The sequence below is a fragment of the Heteronotia binoei genome, chromosome 5 (assembly GCF_032191835.1).
Source record: "Heteronotia binoei isolate CCM8104 ecotype False Entrance Well chromosome 5, APGP_CSIRO_Hbin_v1, whole genome shotgun sequence".
Lineage (NCBI taxonomy): Eukaryota > Metazoa > Chordata > Lepidosauria > Squamata > Gekkonidae > Heteronotia > Heteronotia binoei.
In genome coordinates, this window is record NC_083227.1 from 60,769,742 (window position 1) to 60,795,397 (window position 25,656).

The 25,656-nt window shown below is 43.8% G+C and overlaps 1 protein-coding gene across 1 annotated transcript in view; it reads right to left on the reverse strand.

Moving 5' to 3' along the window:
- Window positions 1-466: 466 nt before the first annotated feature.
- The window catches only part of SHQ1 (SHQ1, H/ACA ribonucleoprotein assembly factor), a 112,012-nt gene continuing 86,822 nt past the window's right edge, over window positions 467-25,656 (reverse strand). The window contains exon 12 of the mRNA XM_060239555.1: window positions 467-1,221. Coding sequence (XP_060095538.1) covers window positions 555-1,221 — 667 coding nt within the window. The 3' untranslated portion in view covers window positions 467-554. The remainder of the gene's footprint in view (window positions 1,222-25,656) is intronic.

Genomic DNA, 25,656 nt, shown 5'->3' on the forward strand with positions numbered 1-25,656 from the left:
AAATTATCTATAAAAAAGATTACTAAGTGGCTGATTTCGCACTAGAGCTTTAATCCTGGTTTAACTCTATCCCCAAACTGACTTTCTACACTAGAATCATAGAGTCAGAGAAACCAACTTTATGACTCTATGATTCTATGGTTTTAGTGTAGAAAGTCAGTTTGGGGACAAAGTTAAATCAGGATTAAAGCTCTAGTGCGAAATCGGCCAGTGTGTCTTTGCTAGTTATTCTCTACAATATATTCCAAAAGTCAACTATCTTCAGCAAGATTTGATTACACTTCTGTAATACTACTAACCTCATGGAACGATGCCCCTTCAATGCTTACACAAGGTCACAGAAGACTCATACATATAGGCATCAGAATTTTATCAAGGTACTGGACAGCATTTAATATCTTGCCCGCTGTCTTCTGCAAGATTAAGATTCTGATTAAGAACCCTGGAACAAACACAGAAGATGAAATTTTGCAAGACTGCAGCTCCTCCCTTAAATTTGATAGAGTGACCTTTGATTGTCAGAGTGGCCTGGAATCCACCCCACCCAAATTCGCTTAGGAAGCTTCTTCTTCATCTGTGGCGCCCAGAATAAGAAGAGGGCTGGGCTTTGGAGTCACCTCCAAGAAACATCTGTCTCCATCACGGTATGGAGAAAGTCCTTGGGGTTCAGCTGTGCAGCTTGCTCCCATCTCTTGCGAGCAGCCACTGCCGTCCCTGGCAGGAGGAGATCCTTCAGGCTCTTCTGTAAGCCTAATTGCAACTTGCATTTGCTTTTCTAATTCCTCTATCAGCTTCCCTGGAACAGATGTAGATGGTAAAGCAGTCTTTGATTTTTCATTACTAACATCTAACGTCAAAGTGTCTGTGTCTTGCCTTAATCCATTACAGCCAATAAGTGGGGCTGTCCTCTCCTCTCCAAGCATGCTTTGTAAAGGATTTATTTTCCCATCTTCGCTGGCTGAGGACTCTTGTTCATCAGAATCAGAGCCTTCTGTCTCATATGATGAAGTGCTGCTTGAGTCTTCAGAGTCACTCACTTCTCTTTCGGAGGGAGGCGGCAGCTGCTGCTTGGAAATGTCAGTGCCAGCAGCTTTTAACTCCTTTTCTTCCTCCTGTACAAGCAGCGCTGCTGTTTCCAGCTCGTCTAGTTCAAAACCTAATTTGGCCTTACTCAGCTCTGTTTTCTGCACACGTTCAGCAAGGGCTGCCAGTTTCCTGGACCTTTAAAAAAAAAAAGGCAGAGAGAGAGGAATAAGATGTCATTTTGCAATATGCTTTACTTGACAGGCTGACATGAACTCAAGGACAGTTAAAGCAACTGGATTCAAGATGAAAAAAATAAAATGCAACTTGTCAATGACAGAAGTCTTGTTACTGGGATTAGTTTCCTGAATATCCACAACTGGACTGTATTCTCACATATTCTTAGCAGCTGATCAATATTATGAAATGTATGAAAAGACACTTCATCTGGAACTGAGCAGGCTATCTTTTCCAAGCCATCTGAATACCACAAAATGGCACTAATCTATATATGGGAAATGAATCTGCCTTCTGGTTTCCTTTGGCTGATTTACCTCCACCAGTTTGCAGAAAAATTCAGGTCACAGAAACTTTAGCAGTGTCTTAGCTCATCTTTTTTTGAAACTGCAAAGCTATAACAAACCATGTATCCAGAATGACGCAAGATTAAACAATAAGAGTGATCCTAAATAGGTCTACTCCAAATCCTATTCAGTGGGTCTTTTGGGAAAGTGCGCTCAGGAAGGTACTGCATGTAAGTTTATAGACTGCTGATTGGTGACTTTTGTTTTAGAAGCAGAGATCTGTGGGTCTTTCTCTGGAAGGGAAAAATGTGTTGTTAACCTACCACTTTTTGGTTAATTTTTAACACCATGTAGTGCTTGCATTGCAATGTTTACTGCAGGGGGATCCTCAATGTGGGGCTCATCAACACCTCTTTTGGTGCCCACCAAGTGTTTTTAGGAACCAGGTGAGGCCAGGTAGAGCTTTTGCCCAGAAAGGTTTCAGAATGACTACTGAAGATTTGATTGGCTGTGCAGATTCTTTAAAATGTTGCTTTGGCAGCAGCTGCCACCACAGCACAAGGATCTACACTGTGTGACTTCCAGAAAGCTTCTGATAAAATTTCTCACTGAAGGTTCTTAAGTAAACTCGGCAGTCATGGGATAAAAGGATAAGTCCTCTTGTGGATTAAAAACTGGTTAATGAACAAGAAACAGAGAATGAGTCTAAATGGGTAGTTCTCACAGTGGAAGATGGTAAGCAGTGTGGTATTGCAGGGCTCAGTACTAGGACTGGTGCTTGGGGAGGCAACAGTGGGAGGGCTTCTAGAGTCCTGGTCCCACTGATGGACCTCCTGATGGCACCTGGGTTTTTTGGCCACTGTGTGACACAGAGTGTTGAACTGGATGGGCCACTGGCCTGATCCAACATGGCTTCTCATGCTTTTTAATTTGTTCAATCATGATTTGGAGTTTGGAGTAAGCAGTGAAGAGGCAAAATTTGCAGATGACACTAAGTTGTTCAGTGTGGCGAGAACCAGGGAGGACAGTGATGTGGTCCAGGGATCTATTGAGGTTGGGTAAATGGGCGTGAATGTGGCAAATGAGGTTCAACATGGGCAGTGCAAAGTAATGCACACTGAAGCCAAAAATCCTAATTATAAATATATGTTGATGGGGTCCAACTCAAAACTGGCAGTAACTGACCAAGAGAGAGATCTTGGGAATCATGATGGATAACTCACTGAAGGTGTCAACTCAGAGTTCCATTGCAATAAAAATAAGGCAAATACTATGCTGAGGATTATTAGGAAGGAGACTGAAAACAAATCAGCCAGTATAACAATGGCCCTGTATAAATCTATGGTGCAGTCTCATTTGGAATATTGTGAACAGTCATGGTCATCCCACACCTAAAAAAAGATATTATAGCATTGGGAAAGTTGCAGAAAAGGGCAACTAAAATGATTAGGGGATGGAACACCTTCCCAAACTAATGAAGACAGGTTAAAGAGGTTAGGGCTCTTTAACTTGAAGAAATGATGATTGAGGCGTGACATGCTAAAGGTATACAAAATTATGCATGGGATAGAGAAGATAAAGTACTTTTCTCCTTTTCTTACAATACAAGAATTTATGGATACTCAATGAAATTAATGACCAGTAAGCTTACAGCAGATAAAAGCAAGCACTTCTTCACCCAAAGAGAAATTAACATGAGGAATTCACTGCTGCAAGAAGTGGTGGTAGCTACAATCATAGCCACAAAGTATAAATGGAACACTATGTCTGAGGGCCATTGGCCTGATCCAACATGGCTTCTCTTAAGTCAAGCTGTGGCAATCATTTTGTGGGTAGCTTCAACCTCTTGAAACAGGTATTTGTGGCAGCCATTTTGTTGTGGTGGCCACCATGCTGTGTCAGAATTCCAAATGAGCCCACAGGCTCATAGAAGTTGGAGACCTTTGGTCTACTGAATGAAAAAAGAGCATCTGTACTCATAGGAGACGTTTGCTTGACCACCCAAACCACCAACACTTCATTTGAGATAAACAGAATAACTTGTTTGAACACTTTTTATACAAAGAAGTCACTAAACGGAGGGGGTGGGGGAAGACCTGTGTGAGAATCATTCCAGAAGATCTGTTTGGAAATGTAATGGCAAGAAACAGTCACAAAGCCTATTTTATTGTAACGACCTATATGAGGCTTCTACCAATGTAATCAGCATAAAGCATAATATGGCTCAGCAGGTAGAGCTAACTTTGTCCCCAGTATTGGGGCAGACAGTTCAAGAATAAATGGAGGATTCGAGGCTCTGTGTAACCATAACCTATGAATTTTTTGCTGATGTTCCCTATATCTCTTCCGTCAAATTAGTCCTCTTCAAATTAATCAATGGATACATACTTCACGCTATCATAGAACAAACAGAGATGTTCTTCCAGGCTTCTCAAACATCCTTATTTTATTTCTATGGCACTGATCTTTTGGCAACTATATTTTAGTAAAATATCAAGAATTTTTATACATAAAAGCTGGACAATATAGATTTCAGTATTCAATTGAGTCAACCGTTTTAAACTCAATGCGTGCTACAGTTCAGTGAGAATTTATGCAGTTTGTGAAATTAAGAAATGAAGGCCACCGATTTACCACATTCATAAGGAAGAGACATAACCTGCAGTGATAAAAACCATTGTCATGAGGGTAAAATACAAGAGAGACGAGAATGATGCTTGTAAGCTGTTTTGGGTCTCCATTGGGGACTAAGCAGAGTACAAGCACCTAAATGCATATGATTATCTGATCAATGCTCCGTCCACTACTATCATCCCTGTCTCATGGCAGCTCTATCGCATTTCAGGCAGGGATCTGTCCTCTATAACTGGAAATCCTTTAACTTGAAGTATCAGGGCGGAACTTGGGACCTTATATACATCCTCCACCACTGAGTTGCAGCCTTCCAGTTGACAGTCTTATAATTGGGACTGAACTAAAACATTCTTCTGGAACAAGTTGTCAGATGCTGCCTTGCCTTCTGGAATGAAGGCAATTTGGAAAGGGGTGAGAAAGCCTAAGAAAAACCATTCAGTTGTCTCCATCCACATCCTTTGGACATGCCTTTAAATAAAATTCCTTTAGGAGATTAAAAAAATGCACAGTGTGTTCTATTGAGTAATTATTCCCCTTGAGGACTAAAATATAAAGATCTTGAAAAGCATTCAGCTGAGAGAACAGGCACTTTAACTTTCGCCTCACAGGAGTCATGTATTACATTATCAGCTGCTCGCTCTGGTGTCATTGTGTCATGCCTCGCAGGTTAGCAGGGTTTGGCAGAGGAAATGAAACCCAGTCAGTTACGGCAGGATTTATAGCAGACCTGCTGTTGCAGGAAGTGGTGAAAAGTTGATTGATAGCCTGAGACAAAACTCTACGGCAAAAAAGAAAAAGGGATGTATGTCTGCTGTTTATACCTGGTTTCCCTTTTCTTCTTCCCTTCCTCCCACATATTTCATGAAACTGTAGCTTTTTTTGTTCTCTGCTTTATAACAAAAAATGTACAGTACAGATTTCTGGTGAAGTATATAGTGAATCTTCAAAAGTTGCAGGCATCTTCCCCTTCTCTGTGGCTACTGCTTTGTTGTAGGCTCTAGGATACTTCACTTGTCTTGCTAACTGACGCAGAAGAAATTTCTCCCTTTTTTTTTTTGTTGGATCCAGACTACATTTTTTTTTAAATTACTCTCTTAATTTCAATGATTAAACAGGTAAAGTTGTTAATTATATAAGTTCTTTCAAACCATCGCCCACACATGTATGTACTGATATGTCTGTCAACAGAAGAATGTGCAGTTCACAAATTACTTAATGATTCATGATAAAATGGTCCTTATAGGCTTTAAAGTGCAAAATACAGCATGTGCAGAAGCCCAAGGAGACTGAGCGATACAATAAACTGTGCCATTATGGGAAGTTCATTCATAGTTTTAAAATTCACTTAAAGATCAGCTGCTAATTCTTTTTTTAAGGAAAACAGAGCTAGGAAAAATACTTACATGGGTCTCAGATTTAATGTACAATATTTATGTCATTGCTAAAATACAACTTGAATAGGTCAAGATGCATAGCCATGGTAGTCTGTTTGTAGCAGTAAAAAAAGAGCAAGAGTCCAGTAGCACTTTAAAGCAGTAATTTCCAATCAGGGTTCCACGATACCCTGGGGTACTGAAGAACACTTCCTAGCGGTACCGCGAGATGTAGATGTACCGCAACACCAGCCAACCCCCCCTCCACCTGCCACCTCCCTCCGACCCAGCCAGCCAGTCGCAGGACGACTCCAAAAAATGCATGCACGTGAGGCTAGCAGCACCGCTGTATGCGTGCACAAGGCGCTGCCTGGCTCTACCTCCTCGGCATCCTACTGTGCTGACCAGCAGCAGGCAGTGAGCAGGGCAGCACATGTCACCTGCCACTACCGCTGCCAATGCCCAACATCTCTGCCCCTTTTTCGCCATGCCACCAGGCAGATCACCTGGATGCTTTCCTCCTTCTCCGTCCCTCGGGCTGACAGCTGGGGGGCACCACCAGCCCTAGTATTGAGTTGACAGCAAACTGGTAATCAGCAAATTCAGCAACATGCCGTGCCACGAGGAGGGTGTGCAGGGGAAAGTTGGCTGGGCAGGCACTTGAGGCCACTGAGCGCAATTCCACTTGCACAGAAGTAGAAGAAGGCAGTGAGGCAAGGCAAGCGCACAGAGCCGGGACTACTGGGAAATAAGCAGGTCGAGGGGACGGGGAGGTGAGGCAGAGAGTGGGAGCCATGTGGGTGGCCTCATCGGCGACGGCAAGAGTTCTGCCCCCCTTCTCTAAGGCACCTAAAATGGTGGGTGCTGAACTGGTGCAAAATGAACCCCCTCCCTCAAGGGTGTGGGGAGAGATCCTCCCACAAGCAGCACTAAGTTGCGCACAACTCCAACAGGCAGGTCACCTCCTTAGCTCCCATTTACTTTTAATGATCTGAAAGAACAGAACAGAGTATTTAGACATGTTTTCTAATTAGGTTTATTTTGGAGTAATAAAGTAATGGAAGCTGTAAAAGGTAAGAAGGACTCCTTTAAGCGGTGGAAAACCAGTCCAACTGAGATTAGTAAAAGGGAACACAGGCTGTGGCAAATCAAATGCAAGACTGTGATCAGGCAGGCAAAAAGGAACTATGAGGAGCATATTGCAAAAAACATAAAGACCAACAATAAAAATTTCTTCAAATATATTAGAAGTAGGAAACCAGCCAGGGAGGCAGTGGGGCCCTTGGATGACCATGGGGTAAAAGGATTACTGAAGGAGGATAGGGAAATGGCTGAGAAGCTAAATGAATTTTTTGCCTCCGTCTTCACTGTGGAAGACGAGAACTTTTTGCCCGCCCCAGAACCACTAATTTTGGAAGGGGTGTTGAAAGACCTGAGTCAGATTGAGGTGACAAAAGAGGAGGTCCTACAACTGATAGACGAATTAAAAAATAATAAGTCACCGGGTCCGGATGGCATGCATCTGAGAGTTCTGAAAGAACTCAAAGTTGAACTTGTGAATCTTCTGACAAAAATCTGTAATCTTTCATTGAAATCTGCCTCCGTTCCTGAGGACTGGAAGGTAGCAAATGTCACCCCCATCTTTAAAAAGGGTTCCAGAGGAGATCCGGGAAATTACAGGCCAGTCAGTCTGACTTCAATACCGGGAAAGTTGGTAGAAACCATTATCAAGGACAGAATGAGTAGGCACATTGATGAACACGGGTTATTGAGGAAGACTCAGCATGGGTTCTGCAAGGGAAGATCTTGCCTCACTAACCTGTTACATTTCTTTGAGGGGGTGAACAAACATGTGGACAAAGGAGACCCGATAGATGTTGTTTACCTTGACTTCCAGAAAGCTTTTGATAAAGTTCCTCATCAAAGGCTCCTTAGAAAGCTTGAGAGTCATGGAGTAAAAGGACAGGTCCTCTTGTGGATCAAAAACTGGCTGAGTAATAGGAAGCATAGAGTGAGTATAAATGGGCAGTCTTCGCAGTGGAGGACGGTAAGCAGTGGGGTGCCACAGGGCTCGGTACTGGGTCCCATACTCTTTAACTTGTTCATAAATGATTTAGAGTTGGGAGTGAGCAGTGAAGTGGCCAAGTTTGTGGATGACACTAAATTGTTCAGGGTGGTGAGAACCAGAGAGGATTGTGAGGAACTCCAAAGGGATCTGTTGAGGCTGGGTGAGTGGGCATCAACGTGGCAGATGCGGTTCAATGTGGCCAAGTGCAAAGTAATGCACATTGGGGCCAAGAATCCCAGCTACAAATACAAGTTGATGGGTTGTGAACTGGCAGAGAGTGACCAAGAGAGAGATCTTGGGGTCGTGGTAGATAACTCACTGAAAATGTCAAGACAGTGTGCGTTTGCAATAAAAAAGGCCAACGCCATGCTGGGAATTCTTAGGAAGGGAATTGAAAACAAATCAGCCAGTATCATAATGCCCCTGTATAAATTGATGGTGCGGTCTCATTTGGAGTACTGTGTGCAGTTCTGGTCGCTGCACCTCAAAAAGGATATTATAGCATTGGAGAAAGTCCAGAGAAGGGCAACTAGAATGATTAAAGGGCTGGAGCACTTTCCCTATGAAGAAAGGTTGAAACGCTTGGGACTCTTTAGCTTGGAGAAACGTCGACTGCGGGGTGACATGATAGAGGTTTACAAGATAATGCATGGGATGGAGAAAGTAGAGAAAGAAGTACTTTTCTCCCTTTCTCACAATACAAGAACTCGTGGGCATTCGATGAAATTGCTAAGCAGACAGGTTAAAACGGATAAAAGGAAGTACTTCTTCACCCAAAGGGTGATTAACATGGAATTCACTGCCACAGGAGGTGGCGGCGGCCACAAGTATAGCCACCTTCAAGAGCGGTTTAGATAAAAATATGGAGCACAGGTCCATCAGTGGCTATTAGCCACAGTCTATGTGTATGTATAAAATTTTTTGCCACTGTGTGACACAGAGTGTTGGACTGGATGGGCCATTGGCCTGATCCAACATGGCTTCTCTTATGTTCTTATGGAGTAGTCACTCCTGGATGAATGGCTACAAAGTTGTAGTGCACCCAATCAAGGGCTAACCATACTGTGTTAAGCAGAGTCACACCCTAACCCACTGACATCGATGAATTTAGAAGGATGACACTCTATTTAGGATTGCACTGTTAACCTGTTTTTTCCTGCATGTTACTGATATTGATTTTAAAAACTCATATTGGAACTTTGAATGTAAAGACTACACTGGCTAGAAGAAACATTCCGTTAAAAATGTGCTTTCTTCTGCTGCCAGTCATATTTGAATGAACCCATACTGTTGTCTGATAAAGTGTGCTTTTAGCATACAAAAGCTTACATTCACAAGTTGCACATTCCAGGCTAGCATCAGTTCTGACACTGAAATTTCTTTAAAAATAGGTGTTTTCCTCAAGGGTACCATAAGATATGAAGAACGAGGTCAAGGGGACCGCTACGTCGAAAAGATTGGGAAACACTGGCTTAAAGACTAACAAAATTGGTGGCAAGGTATGAGCCTTCCAGGCCCACAGCCAAGAATTCCTTTTTTTTTTGGGGGGGGGGGAATAAAATAAAAACCTCATGCATGCTGCCCAGCTCCTAATTTCAGCCTATTATTGACTAAAACGGCTGGGGACCCAAGAGCAGGGCTCTTTTTCTAGCAGGAGCTCCTCTGCATATTAGGGCACGCCCCCCTGATGTAGTTAATCATCCTGGAGCTTACAGTAGGCTCTGTACTAACAGCCCTCTAAGCTCTTGAAGGATTGGCTACATCGGGGGTGGGGTGGCCTAATATGCAAAGGAGCTCCTACTAGAAAAAGAGCCCTGCCCAAGAGCAAATAAAACTGCACCCTCCAGCAGGGAGAAATCTGGCTATCCTGCTCCCCTTCTTTTGAGATCCTTTTTCTTTCCCACTCACAGTCCAAGCTCAGAAGGGCTTCCTGGAGGCTCTCTGAATCCTGTCCTGCCAGAAAAGTTAGCTTTTAGTCCCATTAGAGACCAGCAGGAGTTTCAAGAAGCAGCAGAAGCTCCAGCAGGTTTTTGTGGGGCAGTGATGAGCAGGAGCAGCAGTGGTGGGACTTTCTGAGGGAGTTCTTCTCTAGTCCGAAGGTGAACCGGGGGAGGGGGGGTTGCAGAGAGCACAGCGGCTGAGGGGCGCTTGGTGGCCTGTCATGTTTGGAGCAGGCAGCAGAGAAAGGTGGCGGGCAGTGCTGCAGGGGTGGAAGAAAGAGGGCAGGGGTGGCAGGAGAGGAAAAGAGTTTCAAGGGACAGCAGGGGTGAGTCTTTGTGGGGTGGCAGACAGGAGCAGCAGTGGGGCTCTCCTTTTTTCACTCAGAAGTGGGGTGTGCATGTGCTAAGAGGATGCCAGCCAAGAGGTGCTTGATCAAAGCAGGCAGAGGGCAGCATTGCAGGGGCGGGAGAAAGGGGATTGACAATGACAGGAGAGGAGAGGAGGGAACAAAGCAGCAGTCAAGTTCACCTTTAGGACCAACAAAGTTTTTTTCAGAATGTAAGTTTTTGTGTGCTACGAAAGCTTATATTCTGAATAAAACTTTGTTGGTCTTAAAAGTTGCAACTTCCTGCTTTGTTCTACTGTTTCAGACCAACACGGCTGCCCACCTGAATCTATCTACAAGGAGAGGAGGGAGGCATGTCAAAAAATAAAACAAAAAATGAGGCCTGGACTGCATCGGAAGTCATGGGGCCTTGGAAGTATATTGAGGGGTCCTGCCATAGCTACAGGCTTGGAGCTTTTATGAATTACTGTTCACTTCTTCAGAGCCCCATGGCGCAGAGTGGTAAAGCTGCAGTACTGCAGTCGAAGCCCTCTGCTAACGACCTGAGTTCGATCCCAGTGGAAGCTGGTTCAGGTAGCCGGCTCCAAGTTGACTCAGCTTTCCATCCTTCCAAGGTTGGTAAAATGAGTACCCAGCTTGCTGGGGGGAAAGTGTAGATGACTGGGAAAGGCAATGGCAAACCACCCTATTAAAAAAAAAAAGTCTGCCGTGAAAATGGGAAAGCAACGTCACCCCAGAGTCGAAAACGACTGGTGGTTGCCTTTACCTACCTTTACCTTTTTTAACCTTTTCTTCAGATACGACTGAAGAAGTGAGCCATGATTCAGGAAAGCTCATACCCTGCCACAAATTTTGTTAGTCTTGCTCTTTTTTATCACAAATTGAATAGCTGCCATTCTACAGGATCCTTAGAGAATACTTTTCAGTGATGTTCACATGTTCTTTTCTTAGTGTAACATGTGGGGAAGTTCTATTATATATTACAAACTCCAGTGGGCTCTGAAAAACAGACACCCACAGCTTTCAAGAGACAAGCACTATGTTATCAGAATGAGTATTACATATGTTTGGCTATCAGCCAGATCAGCAAACTTCAGAGCTCCAGAAGCATTAGAGCAGCTCACAGGTCTGGCTGAGAGCCAAGGCACACGTATTCATTCAAACAAAATGCTTGCATACATTTTCAAAGACATGGAAGTAGATGCTTACATTCAAACTGTGCTGCAGGACACAGCCCTGAGACTGTAACAAAAGCAGGGTATATAATAAAAGTCTGTCTAGAAAAAACTAGCATGTCAAGTCATACAGGAGCCCCTTAAGAGTAACCCTTTCCCTAACAAGAATAAGCAAAGCAGTTGCAGCAAATGCAGCACAAGCCTACAGCAAAGCTGCTGGAATGAACAGTCTAACAAAGGCAGTTATGCTGTCAGGAACTACTCTTGGTTTGTAATCCCCAGAAAGAAGAAATCTTGTCAGAACAAGCTTCTTGATGCTGAAAGAGCGTACCTTCTAGCAAATGCATTCCCCAGGCTAACAATATAACACATAAGAAAAGTAACATACGTGCCGTACTGTTAACCTGGGAAATGCATTTCACGTTGCCCGCTTTAAGTATTGTGAGAAATAGTAACCTAATACGACAGCAAAAACATTCAAAATCCCTTGCAGGCAAATCTCCAACAACTTGACTACAGAACCTTTTTTTGGAGACCCCTCCCCCTTAAAGTAACCTTGTCTTTCTTTTTTGGAAATGTTTCATTTGCTTGCACCAGCATTTGCTCAGTACCCCCCCTCCCCCAATTCATTGGATTTTCCAAACTCCTGGAAAAATCTGTCATATTTATCCCCAGAATTTTTTATGGTCTTCCCTGAGCAGTGCATTTTCCTCTATCTCTGAGTGTGTGTGTGTGTGTGTGTATGGAAGTACCAAAAAAATAACAAAATACATTTTTGATTGCAGGCAAACAAAATTGTAGCATGAAAGGACTTTAATTCTGCTCCATTTGTCAATAAGAGAATACTGCTGTATTCTTTTAAAAAGGTCTTGTGATGACAATTTCATATCTCCTTCATTCATAAACCATTGTAAATTCACAGTAAGGTCTTAGGGAAACAGATAAAATGTTTTCAAAGACATATTACAGAAATAAATTCATAGACTCCCATTATATTATCCTGCTAGCCCAATCTTGTTAGATCTTGGAAGCTAAGCATGGCTGGCCCTGGATGGGAGACCCCCAAGGAACACCAGGGGCTCAGTGCAGAGGGCAGGCAATGGCAAACCACCTCTGAAGGTCTCTTGCCTTGAAAACTCTATGAGGCCACCGTGAATTGGCTGTGACTCTGAGGGTACTTTTCATTTTTTCTACAGTTGTATAACAGCAGTGTTATGCTCCAGGCACTTATCTGTTGCAATCAGAAGTCCCGAAGAATCTTTGTTTCATCATTTTCCATGATCTTGGCTGGTTTGCATTTCCATGGATTTCTGGCTGACAATAAGCCATACTTCTTGCAAAGATTCCAATGCAACATAGCCGCAACTCTATCTTCCAGGCTGGGAGCCTGGAAGGAATAATATTTTACTACTGTTTTTATTTTTTTACTACTAGCTACTTTTGCATTCTACCCCTTCTGGAGATTAGTCATCTACAAGATCCGCCCCCCCCCCCGACCCCAAGCTGCTGCCTTTTGTTAATTTATGCAATCGTATTTTCCTAGATAGGGAGATCCCAAGGAGGTAGACACTCCTGCCTTGTGGGGTGATCTGGCTTTCCAGCTTTCATCATATGCACAGGGGGCAGCCAGTTTACTATTAGACATAGCAGTAACACAGCTTCTTGCATGATATCACAGCTTCGCTAAATCTTCTTGCTTGATATCTCAGCCAACAGCTCAAGACCCTATGAGACATCTTTACAAAGTTCCTTAAAAAAGGCAAATTCATTTGGATCAAACACATAAGACCTATTGCTTTCTTCCAAGAGAGAGAGAGAGAGAGCAATTAATAGTACTCTAATTGGGTAAGTACATATTCCAGAAGACCAATGATTCCAGCAGTCTTTGTTGAGCCAAACTACATGTTACAAATACAAGTTGCCATGCAAAACAGCAGCCCATATAGAATTCCCAGGGCCTCTGCCAGTGGTGGGATTCAGCCGGTTCGCACCGGTTCTGCCGAACCGATACCTAATGTCTTATCAATTCGGCAGAACCGTTTGTTGGCCGGCGCCTGCTATTAATTTTTATCTAGAGCCTGCAGCGGTAGCTGCTAGGCTGCTTTTGCTCCGTTTGCCTCCCTGGGAGGAGGAGGTGGAGTTTGCCGGTTTGGGCGCGCAAACTTGGGGGCGGAGCAGAAAGCGCAGAAGTGCCGCTTGGCCCAGCCAGTCCCGCAGCTCCAGCTGCAGTCGGTCGTCCCACGAAGGGTCAGTTTCCAAGCCCAGAGCGGGAGACGCGGCCTCTCCTCCTCCTCGGTTTCGCCTTCCCTCTCCAGCAGCCACAGCCCCTGCTGAGCTCCAGCGCAGGCGACGATGCCGGCGAGTCCCGCTCCTTTTTTCGCACCTGCCCGGCGGTGGGGGTGTGACTTGGCGGCTCTCTCGCCGTCCTGCCCCACCCTCGCTCCCCCGGGAGGAATCGGCCGCAGAGCGCGGGGGAGGCACAGCGAGCTTTGCAAGGACTTGGCGACGACTGCCCTCCGTGGCTCAAAATGAGAATGTAATTTGCTTTCAAATCTCCCAGAAGAGATCAGAATCCAAGAAGCAGACTGTCTGGCACTCCAGGTATGAAGGAGGGGAAAATAAACTGGGGACACTCAGTACCAGCTTCTTATCACTGAAGTATGTGTGTGTGTGTCGGTGTGTGTTTGGTATAGTGGTTAAGTGAGCTGGTTTGGTGTAGTGAGAGAGTTGGTTTGGTGTAGGGGTTAAGTGTGCGGACTCTTATCTGGGAGAACCGGGTTTGATTCCCCACTCCTTCACTTGCACCTGCTGGAATGGCCTTGGGTCAGCCAGAGCTCTCTTATCTGGGAGAACCGGGTTTGATTCCCCACTGCTCCACTTGCACCTGCTGGAATGGCCTTGGGTCAGCCATAGCTCTGGCAGAGGTTGTCCTTGAAAGGGCAGCTGCTGTGAGAGCCCTCTCCAGCCCCACCCACCTCACAGGGTGTCTGTTGTGGGGGAGGAAGGGAAAGGAGATTGTGAGCTGCTCTGAGACTCTGTCCTTGAAAGGGCAGCTGCTGTGAGAGCCCTCTCCAGCCCCACCCACCTCACAGGGTGTCTGTTGTGGGGGAGGAGGGTAAAGGAGATTGTGAGCCACTCTGAGTGGTGTAGAGCCAGTTTGGTGTAGTGGTTAAGTGTGCGGATTCTGATCTGGGAGAACCGGGTTTGATTCCCCACTCCTCCACTTGCACCTGCTAGCATGGCCTTGGGTCAGCTATAGCTCTGGCAGAGGTTGTCCTTGAAAGGGCAGCTGCTGTGAGAGCCCTCTCCAGCCCCACCCACCTCACAGGGTGACTGTTGTGGGGGAGGAAGGTAAAGGAGATTGTGAGCCGCTCTGAGACTCTTCGGAGTGGAGGGCGGGATATAAATCCAATATCATCATCTTCTTCTAACACACACACCTATACACACATGCATAATTTTTTAATTTGGAAATTGAAGAGTTTGCCAGGTAGCTTTCCAGTTAGCTGGAAAGACTATGAATGAGAACCTATAAACCAGTGTGTACCATATAAGGCCCCCACACTAAGCCCACTTCCATCTGAAGTGGCTGTTCCCCGCTGTGCTTAAGACCCTCTTTACTGTCTCTAATTGGCTATTTTCCCTTCTGCTCAGTCCCCTCCCTCCAAGTGTTGGTTGTTTTTGGCTTTCCATCCAAGTTGACAGGGTACAAAGAGAATTGGCAGGTTCAGAAAAAGGGGACTGTAACATTTTTCTCTTCTCTGTGTGACCCCTTTATGACTGATACCTCACTAGCAATTGCTCTGCCCCTGGGCTACTGCTTCCCCAACATTAAGGGAGCTTGGATTCTTAAAAGCTTATACCTTAAAAAATCTTGTTGGTTTCTAAGGTGCTGCTGGATTCAAATGACTTTTGATAGACAGGGATAAGGAAGGGCATAGCAGTAAATTATGTATTGGGGGATGAGTGTGGGAAGTTCACTAAACAGACAAGTTAGATGCAATGAAGATCTAGGTGGACTTCAGAAAATGGGGCCAACCATTTTCCAAAGGCCATTAACCATAATAGCGCCTTGGTGTTCAGAAGAGGAATCCCTCTGATAACCTACTCCTACAGTGCAAAGATGGTTAAGGGTAAATCACACAGCTGATGATGCTCGGATAAAAGCAACGAAAATTGCAAGTGAGGATGCCAATCAAACAGCAATATGGAAATATCTTCAATAACTGTGAGGTATTTAATATTATAAATCTTTCTTTAAACATAATCTAGTTGTCTTTACCTCTTTTACTGTTCTTATTGCAGTATTTAATGTGTGAATTATTAAACTACCTTTTGGTATATCTTTTGGTATAGTTAAAATGGTCATTAGGACATAGAACCTGTTGTTAATTTATTTGAATCCCACCACTGGCCTCTGCCCCTCCCTATTAATACAAATGAGTAATTAAATGGAACTCTACAGGTGGAGATGTTAGTAGCAAGACATGTTACAAAGAAGATGCTTGGAAGAGATGATTTTACTTGGAACAGTTACATCCAGAGCATCAGCTCTTCAACTTTTTCCCCAGACCTGCTACCCAAGATCCTTTGTGAGCTGGAAAACCAGGAGTGGAACCCTGGAATTTTCTGTATGCAAACGGCATGCTTGTGGAGCTACAGTCGCTCCCCTAAGGCTATATAGGGCCTGTGCAACACTGCCAAATCCATCATTTTTCTTCCTTTTTTTAAAGGAAAAAAACACAACTGCATGGTGTTGTGAACCAAGAGCCAGGAATCTACTTGCCAACTTTAAAGGAAAGCATATTAACACTTCAGATCTATGCCAAGAGAAAAAAGCCAAGTCAAACTGCAGGAAGCCCAGCAGAGGCAGCTTCCCAAGAGGGACTCTGAGAGGAGGGAGGCATTGTTTAATAATTTTTACAAGTGAAAGAAGAAAAGCAAAAAACCACCAAAGTATGGATGCAGCCTCAAGCAGTTAAACCAGGCAACAAGAAAAGGAAAAGAACAGTATGAACTAAAAGCAGAGGGGCATAGGGACCTGGCAAACATATCCTGAAGTTTTAAAGCTCTTTTGATAAGCATTTAATTCAGGAAGATTAAAGTCACTCATTTTAATTATCCCGTATGATTAATTGAGTCTCACGATTACATTAAGGTGTGCTCATACAGTAAGTACATTTATAGTAATGATAGCTTATTATTATGCCAAGAGTGATCCTACATAAACAAGCATAATAAGGCTTTTTCAAAGTGTTGCTTGTGGTAATTATCAGTTGTCGTTGTGCCAACTGCTTAAGGAAAATGTTTAATTGCAAGCTAAATTGATCGTATGCATATTTTTATTTAACATACAGCTTCAGGGAACAGACAAAGCAATGGAGGCAGCAACCCAGAAATTGCCCACACACCTGGAGTGACAATTCACAAAGCTGTAAATTGCAAGGTTACTACTGCAAGGTTAGTAGCTGTCCCCCACTTCCCTTTTATTTAACCTCCTAAATTTTGTCCAAAGAAGTCTTAAGCTTCCACTATTTCCAGAAAGGCTTTTGATAACTGGCAGACAAAAAGGGTGGGGGAAGAAGAGGAGAATTTACTTGTTTCTTTCCTTGTCTCATGGCACTCCATTAAAGCTCAACTAGAGAAGCAGAGCTGGGTTTGATGTAAAACATTTATCTGCATAAGAACATATCAGAATGATCCCTATGGGGAATAGCACATGCAAGGCATGTCAGAATAACACATGAATATGGCATTTATCACTTGGATATCTCCATGATGCTAATTCCACAGAGTTCTTTGTGAAGCACAAGAAACCTGTGGGAACTGACCCACATTCTATGCAATGCATGCATTCCTGTGAATTAAGGCTTAGAGTTGTGCCCCCCCCCCCCACAATTAAAAAGCTTAGAAAATTGCTGCGGTATTTTTCTATAGCAAAGACTGTCCATAGGGGTTTATGAAAGAGAAATGGGTTGATCATCATGTCCAGCAGACACCCACCCATTTTCTTCCTACTCCTAGATATATGCTGGTATATTCCAGTATACCAGCCTCTGTGGTGGAAAGTGCCAACAAGTCACAGTCAATTTATGGCAACCCTATCAAGGTTTTTCAAGGCAAGTGACAGAGGTTTTTTGCCATTGCCTGCCTCTCAGATCTCAGAAGCTAAGCAGGGTTGGCAAAAAGTGTAGCAACCCTGAACTTTTCGCAAACCCTGCTTAGCTTCTGAGATCTGATAAGATTGGGCTAGTGCGGACCATGCAGGTCAGGGCATACTGACCTCTATAAAACAATATTTTATATGTTAACCAGTTAATTTATTTGCTTAAATCCACATTGTCACAAAACAATGTCCCTCATAAATGTATATAAAGGGTTTTTTTTTGCAGTGTGGTGTCATGTTACAGTTATTACATTTATGAACACAAAAACTAATACCTACCTATCTGTAGATATATATCTAATGTTATACTAAACTAAACTTCATCTCCATGAGAAATAGCTATAGATTTCGCTTATTTAGCTCTGATATTCCTAGCTGCTTCAGGGGAAAAAATGCTGTCTTAGGGTGCATTCACACTAACCTAAATAATGTGTTCTGCAACTGGATTTTCAGTGTGTAAGAACAGCCAATATCCAGCTGCAAAATGCATTATTAAATGTGATGTGAATGCACTCTTAGTGTTTGTCTAATTCAGGCAGTTAGTACCAGATTTTGAGATTCTTCTGAGAAAGACTGGCCGAAACCTTGGATCCTGTTACCAAATAACAGGATAGGAAGCAATTTACATTTACAAAAAGGGGGGGGGGGGTTGGTTGCTTTTGAAGCATGCTAAATGGTAGGGTAGAGCATATCAGATCACCTTGAATTTGCCTATATATCTTGCCAAAACGTTACCAGTTTTTAGTGAGAACAAAGTGATACAAGGCAAGTGACAAAACATATAAAAACCCTCCTTTTATAGTGGAACATTACAGATGGCCAATGTTATTAAATGAGCCCTTTATTGTTTAAACATTTTATCCAAGATTTGAGGCCACTGAGCCTATAGCCTACATCTCCTGTATTTTGCTACTTGGAATTCTCCAGAGGTAAGGTTATTAGTTGCATTATGGTGGCAGCAGCTCCCTGGCTATTTCTGTGGCCTTCAGAGGCTGCATGTGCTGGGAGGCCATCTGTGTCTGCTGTTGATGGGGTGGTAGAAGTCTGTTGCTGGAGATGCCTTTTGTGAGGCCAGTTGATAGAGAGGACACAGACAAGAGTTGGAGATGTGGCTGTCTCTGAGTTGACTGTTTTGATGGTTTGTTCAACATTCCCGGGGTTGCAGTAGGCAGAGGCAGGGGAGTCAGCCAATGGGAGGCCAGAGATGCTGACTGAGCCATGATGGGCCAATGGGAGAGCTCTATTTTGCCAATACCATTCGCAAATTATATATATAAGATCCCCTGTATATTAACTTGATGTTCTATGGCCTTCTAACATACCCGTAACAGAGAAAACAACAACAATATAACGGTTGGACTAGGACTGGGGAGACACGTGTTCAAATCCTTAGTCATGAAGTTCACTGGGTGACTTTAGGCCAGTTACTCTCTCAGGGTAGTTTGAAGACTAATATGAAGAAGAGTTAATAATGTACATCAAGGCAGAATGACAAGATATTATGAATAATCATATTAGTGGTTTTCAGTGTCTCCCCCTTCAGGGAACTCTTTCTGGATTCATATTTCTTTTCAGAAACTATTGTTTATGTATGCTTCTTATAAGTTAGTCAGACCTGTTGACCTGTTGTCACCCCATATGAGAGGAGGCTAAAGTTGGTTCCTTATTCCCTATTCATTCCTTATCCATGACTTACTCATTAATTCAACCAAAAACACTGAACAGACTTTGAAAGCTCTGAACCCCACATACAAGGGACTCTTCCCTTCTAGGGGTCATGTACTGTTTCCCAGTCCAAAGTGTTGTTCTTGTGCCACCAGCTCTAAAGCGTGGTGCCCCCATGACAATAACACAGGCAGGCACTTGGACCAGCCTATACACCAAAACAATATTTGACCACCCCCAAAACAATATTTGGACCTCCCCAAATGACATATCCCCATGCTCTGGAGACTGCCCCTTGCAAGAAGACATACAGGGATGCCCAGTCCAAGCACTGGTTCTGGCACCACAAGCTTCTATATGGCGCACCAACAAGAGGCCTGTAATTCAAGGAAGATTTGAATAAGGAACTGGTTTGACTCTTTGCCCTCTAAACCCCAAAAAAGGTCTGGACCAGTGTTTCCTCTAAGCTGAGTTAGCGTGAGCTAGCTCACAGATTTTAAATCTCCAGTTCACACAGTTTTGTCTTAGCTCAGGAAGGATGACCCCAGAGCACAATAATTTATGCAGTAGCTCACAACTTTAATACAAAGCTCACAAAGTAGAATTTTTGCTCCCAAGACTCTGCAGCTTAGAGGGAACATTGGTCTGGACCACCCTATATCATACACCTCCAAGTTCAGGGGGCTCTCTGCTTCTAGAGGACAGGTGCAATTTCCTGGTCCAAAGCATGGTTCTCGTATCAGTGGCTCCAAAGTGTGGTGCCTCCAAGATAGATGCAAGCCTCAATTTGGAATATACCTCCATGTACAGGGGACTCTCCCCTTCTAGGGAACAGGTGCTGTTTCCTGGTCCAAAGCATGGTTCTTGTGCCAGCAGCTCCAAAGTGCGGTGCCTCCAGAATAGACACAAGCCTCAATTTAGCATATCACCATGAGGCCTACATTTCAAGGGGGATGTGAATAAGGAACTAGTTTGACTCTTTGCCCTGTACACCCCAAAATAAGGCCTAAACTGTCTCTGTATCATACACCTTTACAGTCAGCGGACTCTCCTCTTCTAGGGGACATGTACTGTTTTTCTGTTCAAAGCACGACTCTTGTGCCAGAGGTTCCAAAATGCAGTGCCCCCAGGACAATCACACAGGCAGACACTGGGTCCAGCCTGTACCCCAAAACAATCTTTGGACCATCCCAAATGACGCATCCCCAAACTCAGGACTGTCCCCTGCAAGAAGACATACTGGGGGTCCTGGTCCAAACATTGGTTCTGGTGCCACAAGCTTCTATTTGGCATACCACCAAGAGGCCCTTCTAGGGGACAGGTGCTGTTTCTGGTCCAAAGCACGTTTCTCTTTCCAGTGGCTCCAAAGTGCCTTGCCCCCAGGACAATCTTACACCTCCACATACAGGGGACTCTCCCGTTCTAGGGGACAGCTTTTTCCCAGTTCGAAGTGTGGTGCCCCCAAGAAAGACACAAGCCTCTATTTGGCATACCACCATGTATTTTAAAGGAGCATTGAATAAGGAACTAGTTTGACTCTTTCCAGTCTACACTGCAAAATAAGGTGTATCATACGTTCCCACATTCAGGAGACTCTCCCTTTCTAGGGGTCATGTATTGTTTCCAAGTCCAAAATGCAGTTCTCGGGCAAGTCAATGGCACAAACGGGCCATTTTAATTAATCACCTCCAAAATGATCATACTTGTGAGGCATCAGTTTTTTCCCTCCTAAACAAATCTCAGTACCTTCTTCTTGTTTGTGGCTAGCCCTAAAATATCAGGACCTTTTCCTTACTGCATAAAACATTTATTATTTCCTTTTTAAAAATGCTTTGTCCTACTGGGTTACTGATAGGTACTTTGTAGGCTTTTTCCCAAATAAGGAATGCCACCAGGTTAGATGAGGGTTGCTGTTTTCATATATTTTCCTTCAGAAATTGCACTTTAGGCTAGGACTGCCAAGCTCTTACTGGGGGAGGGGTTTCCTCAGTTTAGAGGCCCCCATCCCGCCAACATGGAGTGGACCGCCGGGGAATCCCTGCCCCCAAAGAGCTCCATTGTTGTGTGATGTGCACAGTATAATGTCACCCAGTAGTGACATCATCATGCTGGTCATGTCATGGGGGGATGCACTACCATAGAGTTTTTAACTTGAATCCTAGAGTGTCCCCAGTGTCTGCCTGTGTGCTTGTTCTGGGGCACCGCATTTTGGAGTCACTGGCATGAGAACAGTGTTTTGGACCAGGAAACAGCCCCTGTCCCCTAGAAGGGGAGAGTCCCCTGAACACTGGGGTGCATGATACATGGTGGTCCAGACCTTATTTTGAGGTGCAGAGGGCAAAGAGTCAAACTAGTTTCTTATTCAAATCTCCCTTGAAACGCAGGTCCCTTGGTGGTATGCCATATTGAGGGTTGTGTCTGTTCTGGGGGCACCACACTTTGGAGCCGCTGGCAGAAGAACCATGCTTTGGACCAGGAAACATCACCTGTCCTCTAGAAGAGGAGAGTCCCCTGTATGTTGGGGCAGTATGATACATGGTGGTCCAGACCTTATTTTGGGACTCAGACCTTTCAAAGTCTCCTCAGTGTTTTTGGTTGATTAATGGATAAGTCCTGGATAAGGAACGAATAGGGAATAAGGAACAAACTTCAGCCTCATCCATATGAGCTGACAGTGTACCTTAAAACACTACTCAATGCTGGCCTGCAATTGTGCCCAGGTTGTTTTTCAGGGAAGCCTATCCATGGTTCTTAATTTTTTCACTGATGAATCCCTAATAAGCTTTCAAAGAGGAACCCCAATAATTCCTGGATCACAAGACTGGATTATATCATCCACAATTCTAGAAAAAACAAGAACGATTCAGGGGCACACAAAGGGCAGCATGTTAGAAGCATATGAAAAATATACTTTTTGAAAGAGCATTTGCCACACCCTGACCTGGATATCCCAGGCCAGCCTGATCTCGTCCAATCTTGGAAGCCTGGCCTCATCAGATCTTGGAAGCTAAGAAGGGTTGACTCTGGCAAGTACCTGGATGGGAGACCTCCTTGAAATATCAGTAGAAAGAAGGATAGGGGCAGGCTTTATTCAGCCACCTCTCTGAATATCCTCCAGGCCCCCAGCAGGGGTCAGGCACCAGAGATTGCCATGACTCCCAAGTGCAGAAGCTAAGCCGGGTTGACGCTGGCAAGTACTTGAATGGGAGACCATCCTGAAATAGCATTAGACAGAGACAGACTTTATTCAGCCACCTCTCTGAATATCCTCCAGGCCCCCAGTGGGGGTCAGGCATCAGAGGTTGACATGACTTCCAGGTGCAATCACACACACACACAAATACAAAAATACCCAAAAAACCCCACACAAACATTTATCATATACTCTGACCAAGAAAATTTTTAAACCAAACCTCACATAAGTAATCATTTGGATTCAAAATATAAAACTAAACCCTATCACTCACTGTGGGCAAGAAAAGAGTTTTTAGACATCAAGAATTCCAAATATACTGCTACATTTCTATAAGTAACCCAATAATTCCTTTAAATTCTCTCTCTCTTTCACATCTCTCTCAATATGACATCAGACTGTTTTATTAAGAAGTTATTTCTCAGGTCACTAATGAAAAATGATACTTGTGATGAGTCATAACACCAATATTGAAGGAAAAATGTTTGCCATTCAGCATGACCTTATGTCATCATCTTGAAACAAGTCCTTATGTTCAAAAGCACTTCTATTACTGCTCTTCTCTTTTTTAAAGCAGTCATTTCCAGTACCTGACTATTAGAACACTGTAAGAAGCAAGAGATCACATCTCCAAGGGCTCCTCCCAGTGCTTCTGGATGAGGGTGGTAGCAATTCAGAGGGTGGAAAATTCAGTGTCTAAACTCTCTTTGTTCCAAACTATTGGTAATCTATCCAGAAATCACCTAGAATGGACTAGGGTTGGGGGTGGGGAGGGGAGAGAATCTACCTGGTCTGACCAAGATGGGTAAAACAATTTAGGAGTGAAGAACTTTAGAATTTACTGTGCTTAGAGGATGTTGGGATTTGAAGGGCTGAACTGAAATTATCGTGGAATAGGTTTCACTTGCACACAGGCTGCTGTTCACCTTTTATTACCCACCCACTGAGCCAATTTGGTGTAGAGGTTAAGAGTGGCAGACTCTAATCTGGAGAACTGACTTCTGTTGCCCACTTGAAACTAGCTGGGTGACCTTAGGCAAGTCTCAACATTTGCCACTTTTATGTGCTGTTCTCCCCCCCCCCCAAAAAAGCTACATCAGCAGCAAAATTGTCTCCCTAGGGATCTACTGGCTATTCCACACTCAATCCCATACAATAATTTTAATTTTACCCAACCACTATTAGTGTGGGTGATGAAAACTATTATTAGAGAGATCCAAAATCAGGCAAGTATTTTCTACAAAAGCAACTGTTGCTTTAGGTTTCCATAATCTTTTCACCACTCAGGGAAAGACAAGCATGAAACATACAGACCAGATCAGCAGCTCCAAAACCTGAACATTCCAAAAAGAAATCAGGACATTCAGATCATACTCTGTTTCTAGAGATCAAAATTCAATATAAATTAGGGGCAGTAATTCCAGACAGATCACAAGAAAAACTGACAGCAATTTAACTGTAGAAGCAGAACTAAGTCACTAATTAAGCTTCAGTAAAATAGGAAAAACACGACTGACAAAACAGGAAATATACACTAAGTGCTGGAGCAGCCCCTTTCATGCAGAAGCAAATTAAGGTCAACAACAGGGCAGATACTGGAGACTTCTGTCATTGTAAGGGAAAGAAACCTAGGTGAACTATTGTGTTTTATGTGTCATGCTTTGGAAGCAAAAATCCTTTAACTGCAACATCAAAAACCTACCAACCTTCAAAACTTCCCAATTTTTTTGCTGAAGCATTTCTTTTTCAGAATGGGAAAGCATTAAAGACTGGGGTCAGAGAGACTGCACCCTGGACTCAAAGACAGCTTAAATGTGCAAGTGCTTCATTACAACTTCTGAACTATTTCTAACAAGCACCTCAGGATCTACAAGAGTCTGACACTATACATTTATTTAACCCAATTAACATTTGTTCTCTCTGCTAAGTTTTATCAGAAAGTTAAAATATATTTTGAGTTTGCTCTTCAGAAAACTCTTCACAGATGCTAACAGAGATTCAAGAACTGAGAAACCAGTGTGCTTGGCTCACTGGTTTTCAGATCAGTTTGAATTAGGGAAGGGTATAAACTGAAAAAATTAACTGCAGGCCAGTTCATGCTTCATTTAAAACTGGTTTGCTTGGCTGTGCCATACCCGAACCAGAAAATCAACTGCCTTTTTTGGTGGTTCATTTGGTTTGATTTTGAAGACAGCCTGGGGCCAATTCAATAAATTCCTAGGCAATGTTGGGGGTGGACTTCTGGGAACCCTAGAAACACCCATAGCAGTTATCTATAGCTTGCTTGGCAGCTCTGGGAGCCAATCATGGAACTCCGATTCTGCTCTATGGGAGCAGACACCCTGACTCAGCTGCTTTCACTTTGCAGCATGAAGAGAGAAGAGTTAATAATGAGAGCTGAAGCTGAGCTTTCCTAGCAGTGCCTGCTTTGAGGGGCTATAATTTGGACATTCCATATCCAATTTTCACCAAAGTTGGCGGGCGGGTGGGTGGAGAGCCATCTGAAGACTCTTGGTGATTTTAGCATCTCTAAGTCATGAGGGGGCTGTTCTGTACCTCCTGAACCAAACAAACTAGTTCAAGAAATCAAATGAACCACGAACCAGCACAAACCACTGGTTCAGGAAATCAAATGAACCACAAACCAACATGAACCACCATTTACCTGGTTTGTGCCCATCTCCAGAGTTCCCTCTAAGCTGAGTTAGCGTGAGCTAAATCATAGATTTTTAGCCTCCAGCTCACACATTTTGTCTTAGCACAGGAAAAATGGTCCCAGAGCACAATAATTTATGCAGTAGCTCACAACTGTAATGCCAGTAGCTCGCAACTTTAATACAAGTAGCTCACAAAGTAGAATTTTTGCTCACAAGACTCTGCAGCTTAGAGGGAACATTGCCCATCTCTAGTCTGAATCACATACTGCATTAGTACTGGAGAATTGATAGTGCCTTCTTTGCACATGCGTGCGCGCACACACACAATACAATGTGTTGATGAGAGCCAGTCTGGTGTGTGGTTAAGAGTGGCAGACTCTAATTTGGAGAACTGGGTTTGATTCCTCACTCCTCCATGAACAGCCAGTTGAGTGACCTTGGGTCAGTCACAGTTCTCTCAGAGCTGTTCTCTCAAAAGCAGTTTTCTCATAGGTCTCTCAGTCCCACCTACTTCACAGTGTGTCTGTTCTGGGGAGAGGAAGGGGAGGCGATTGTAAGCTGCTCTGAGACACTGAGTGAAAGGCAGGCTCTAAATCCAATCTTTTCTTCTGTGTGATAATTAGCTACACTCAACATGGAACTTAGGCTAAAGGATGGGTTAGTCTTTCATGGTATCGTGTAAACAAAATTATATACCATCTGAATGCTGCTGGTTTTAAAACAGCTTTTGCAAAGTGGCTGTATAAAGATCATAGCTGTGGAACTTCAGAAAAGATGGGCTTTTAAACATGTGCTTGTGACAGTCAGTGAAAGGAGGGGAGAGGCTGTGGCTCAGAGGCAGGGCATCTGCTTGGCATGCAGAAGGTCCCAGGTTCACCCAAGAGTCACTGC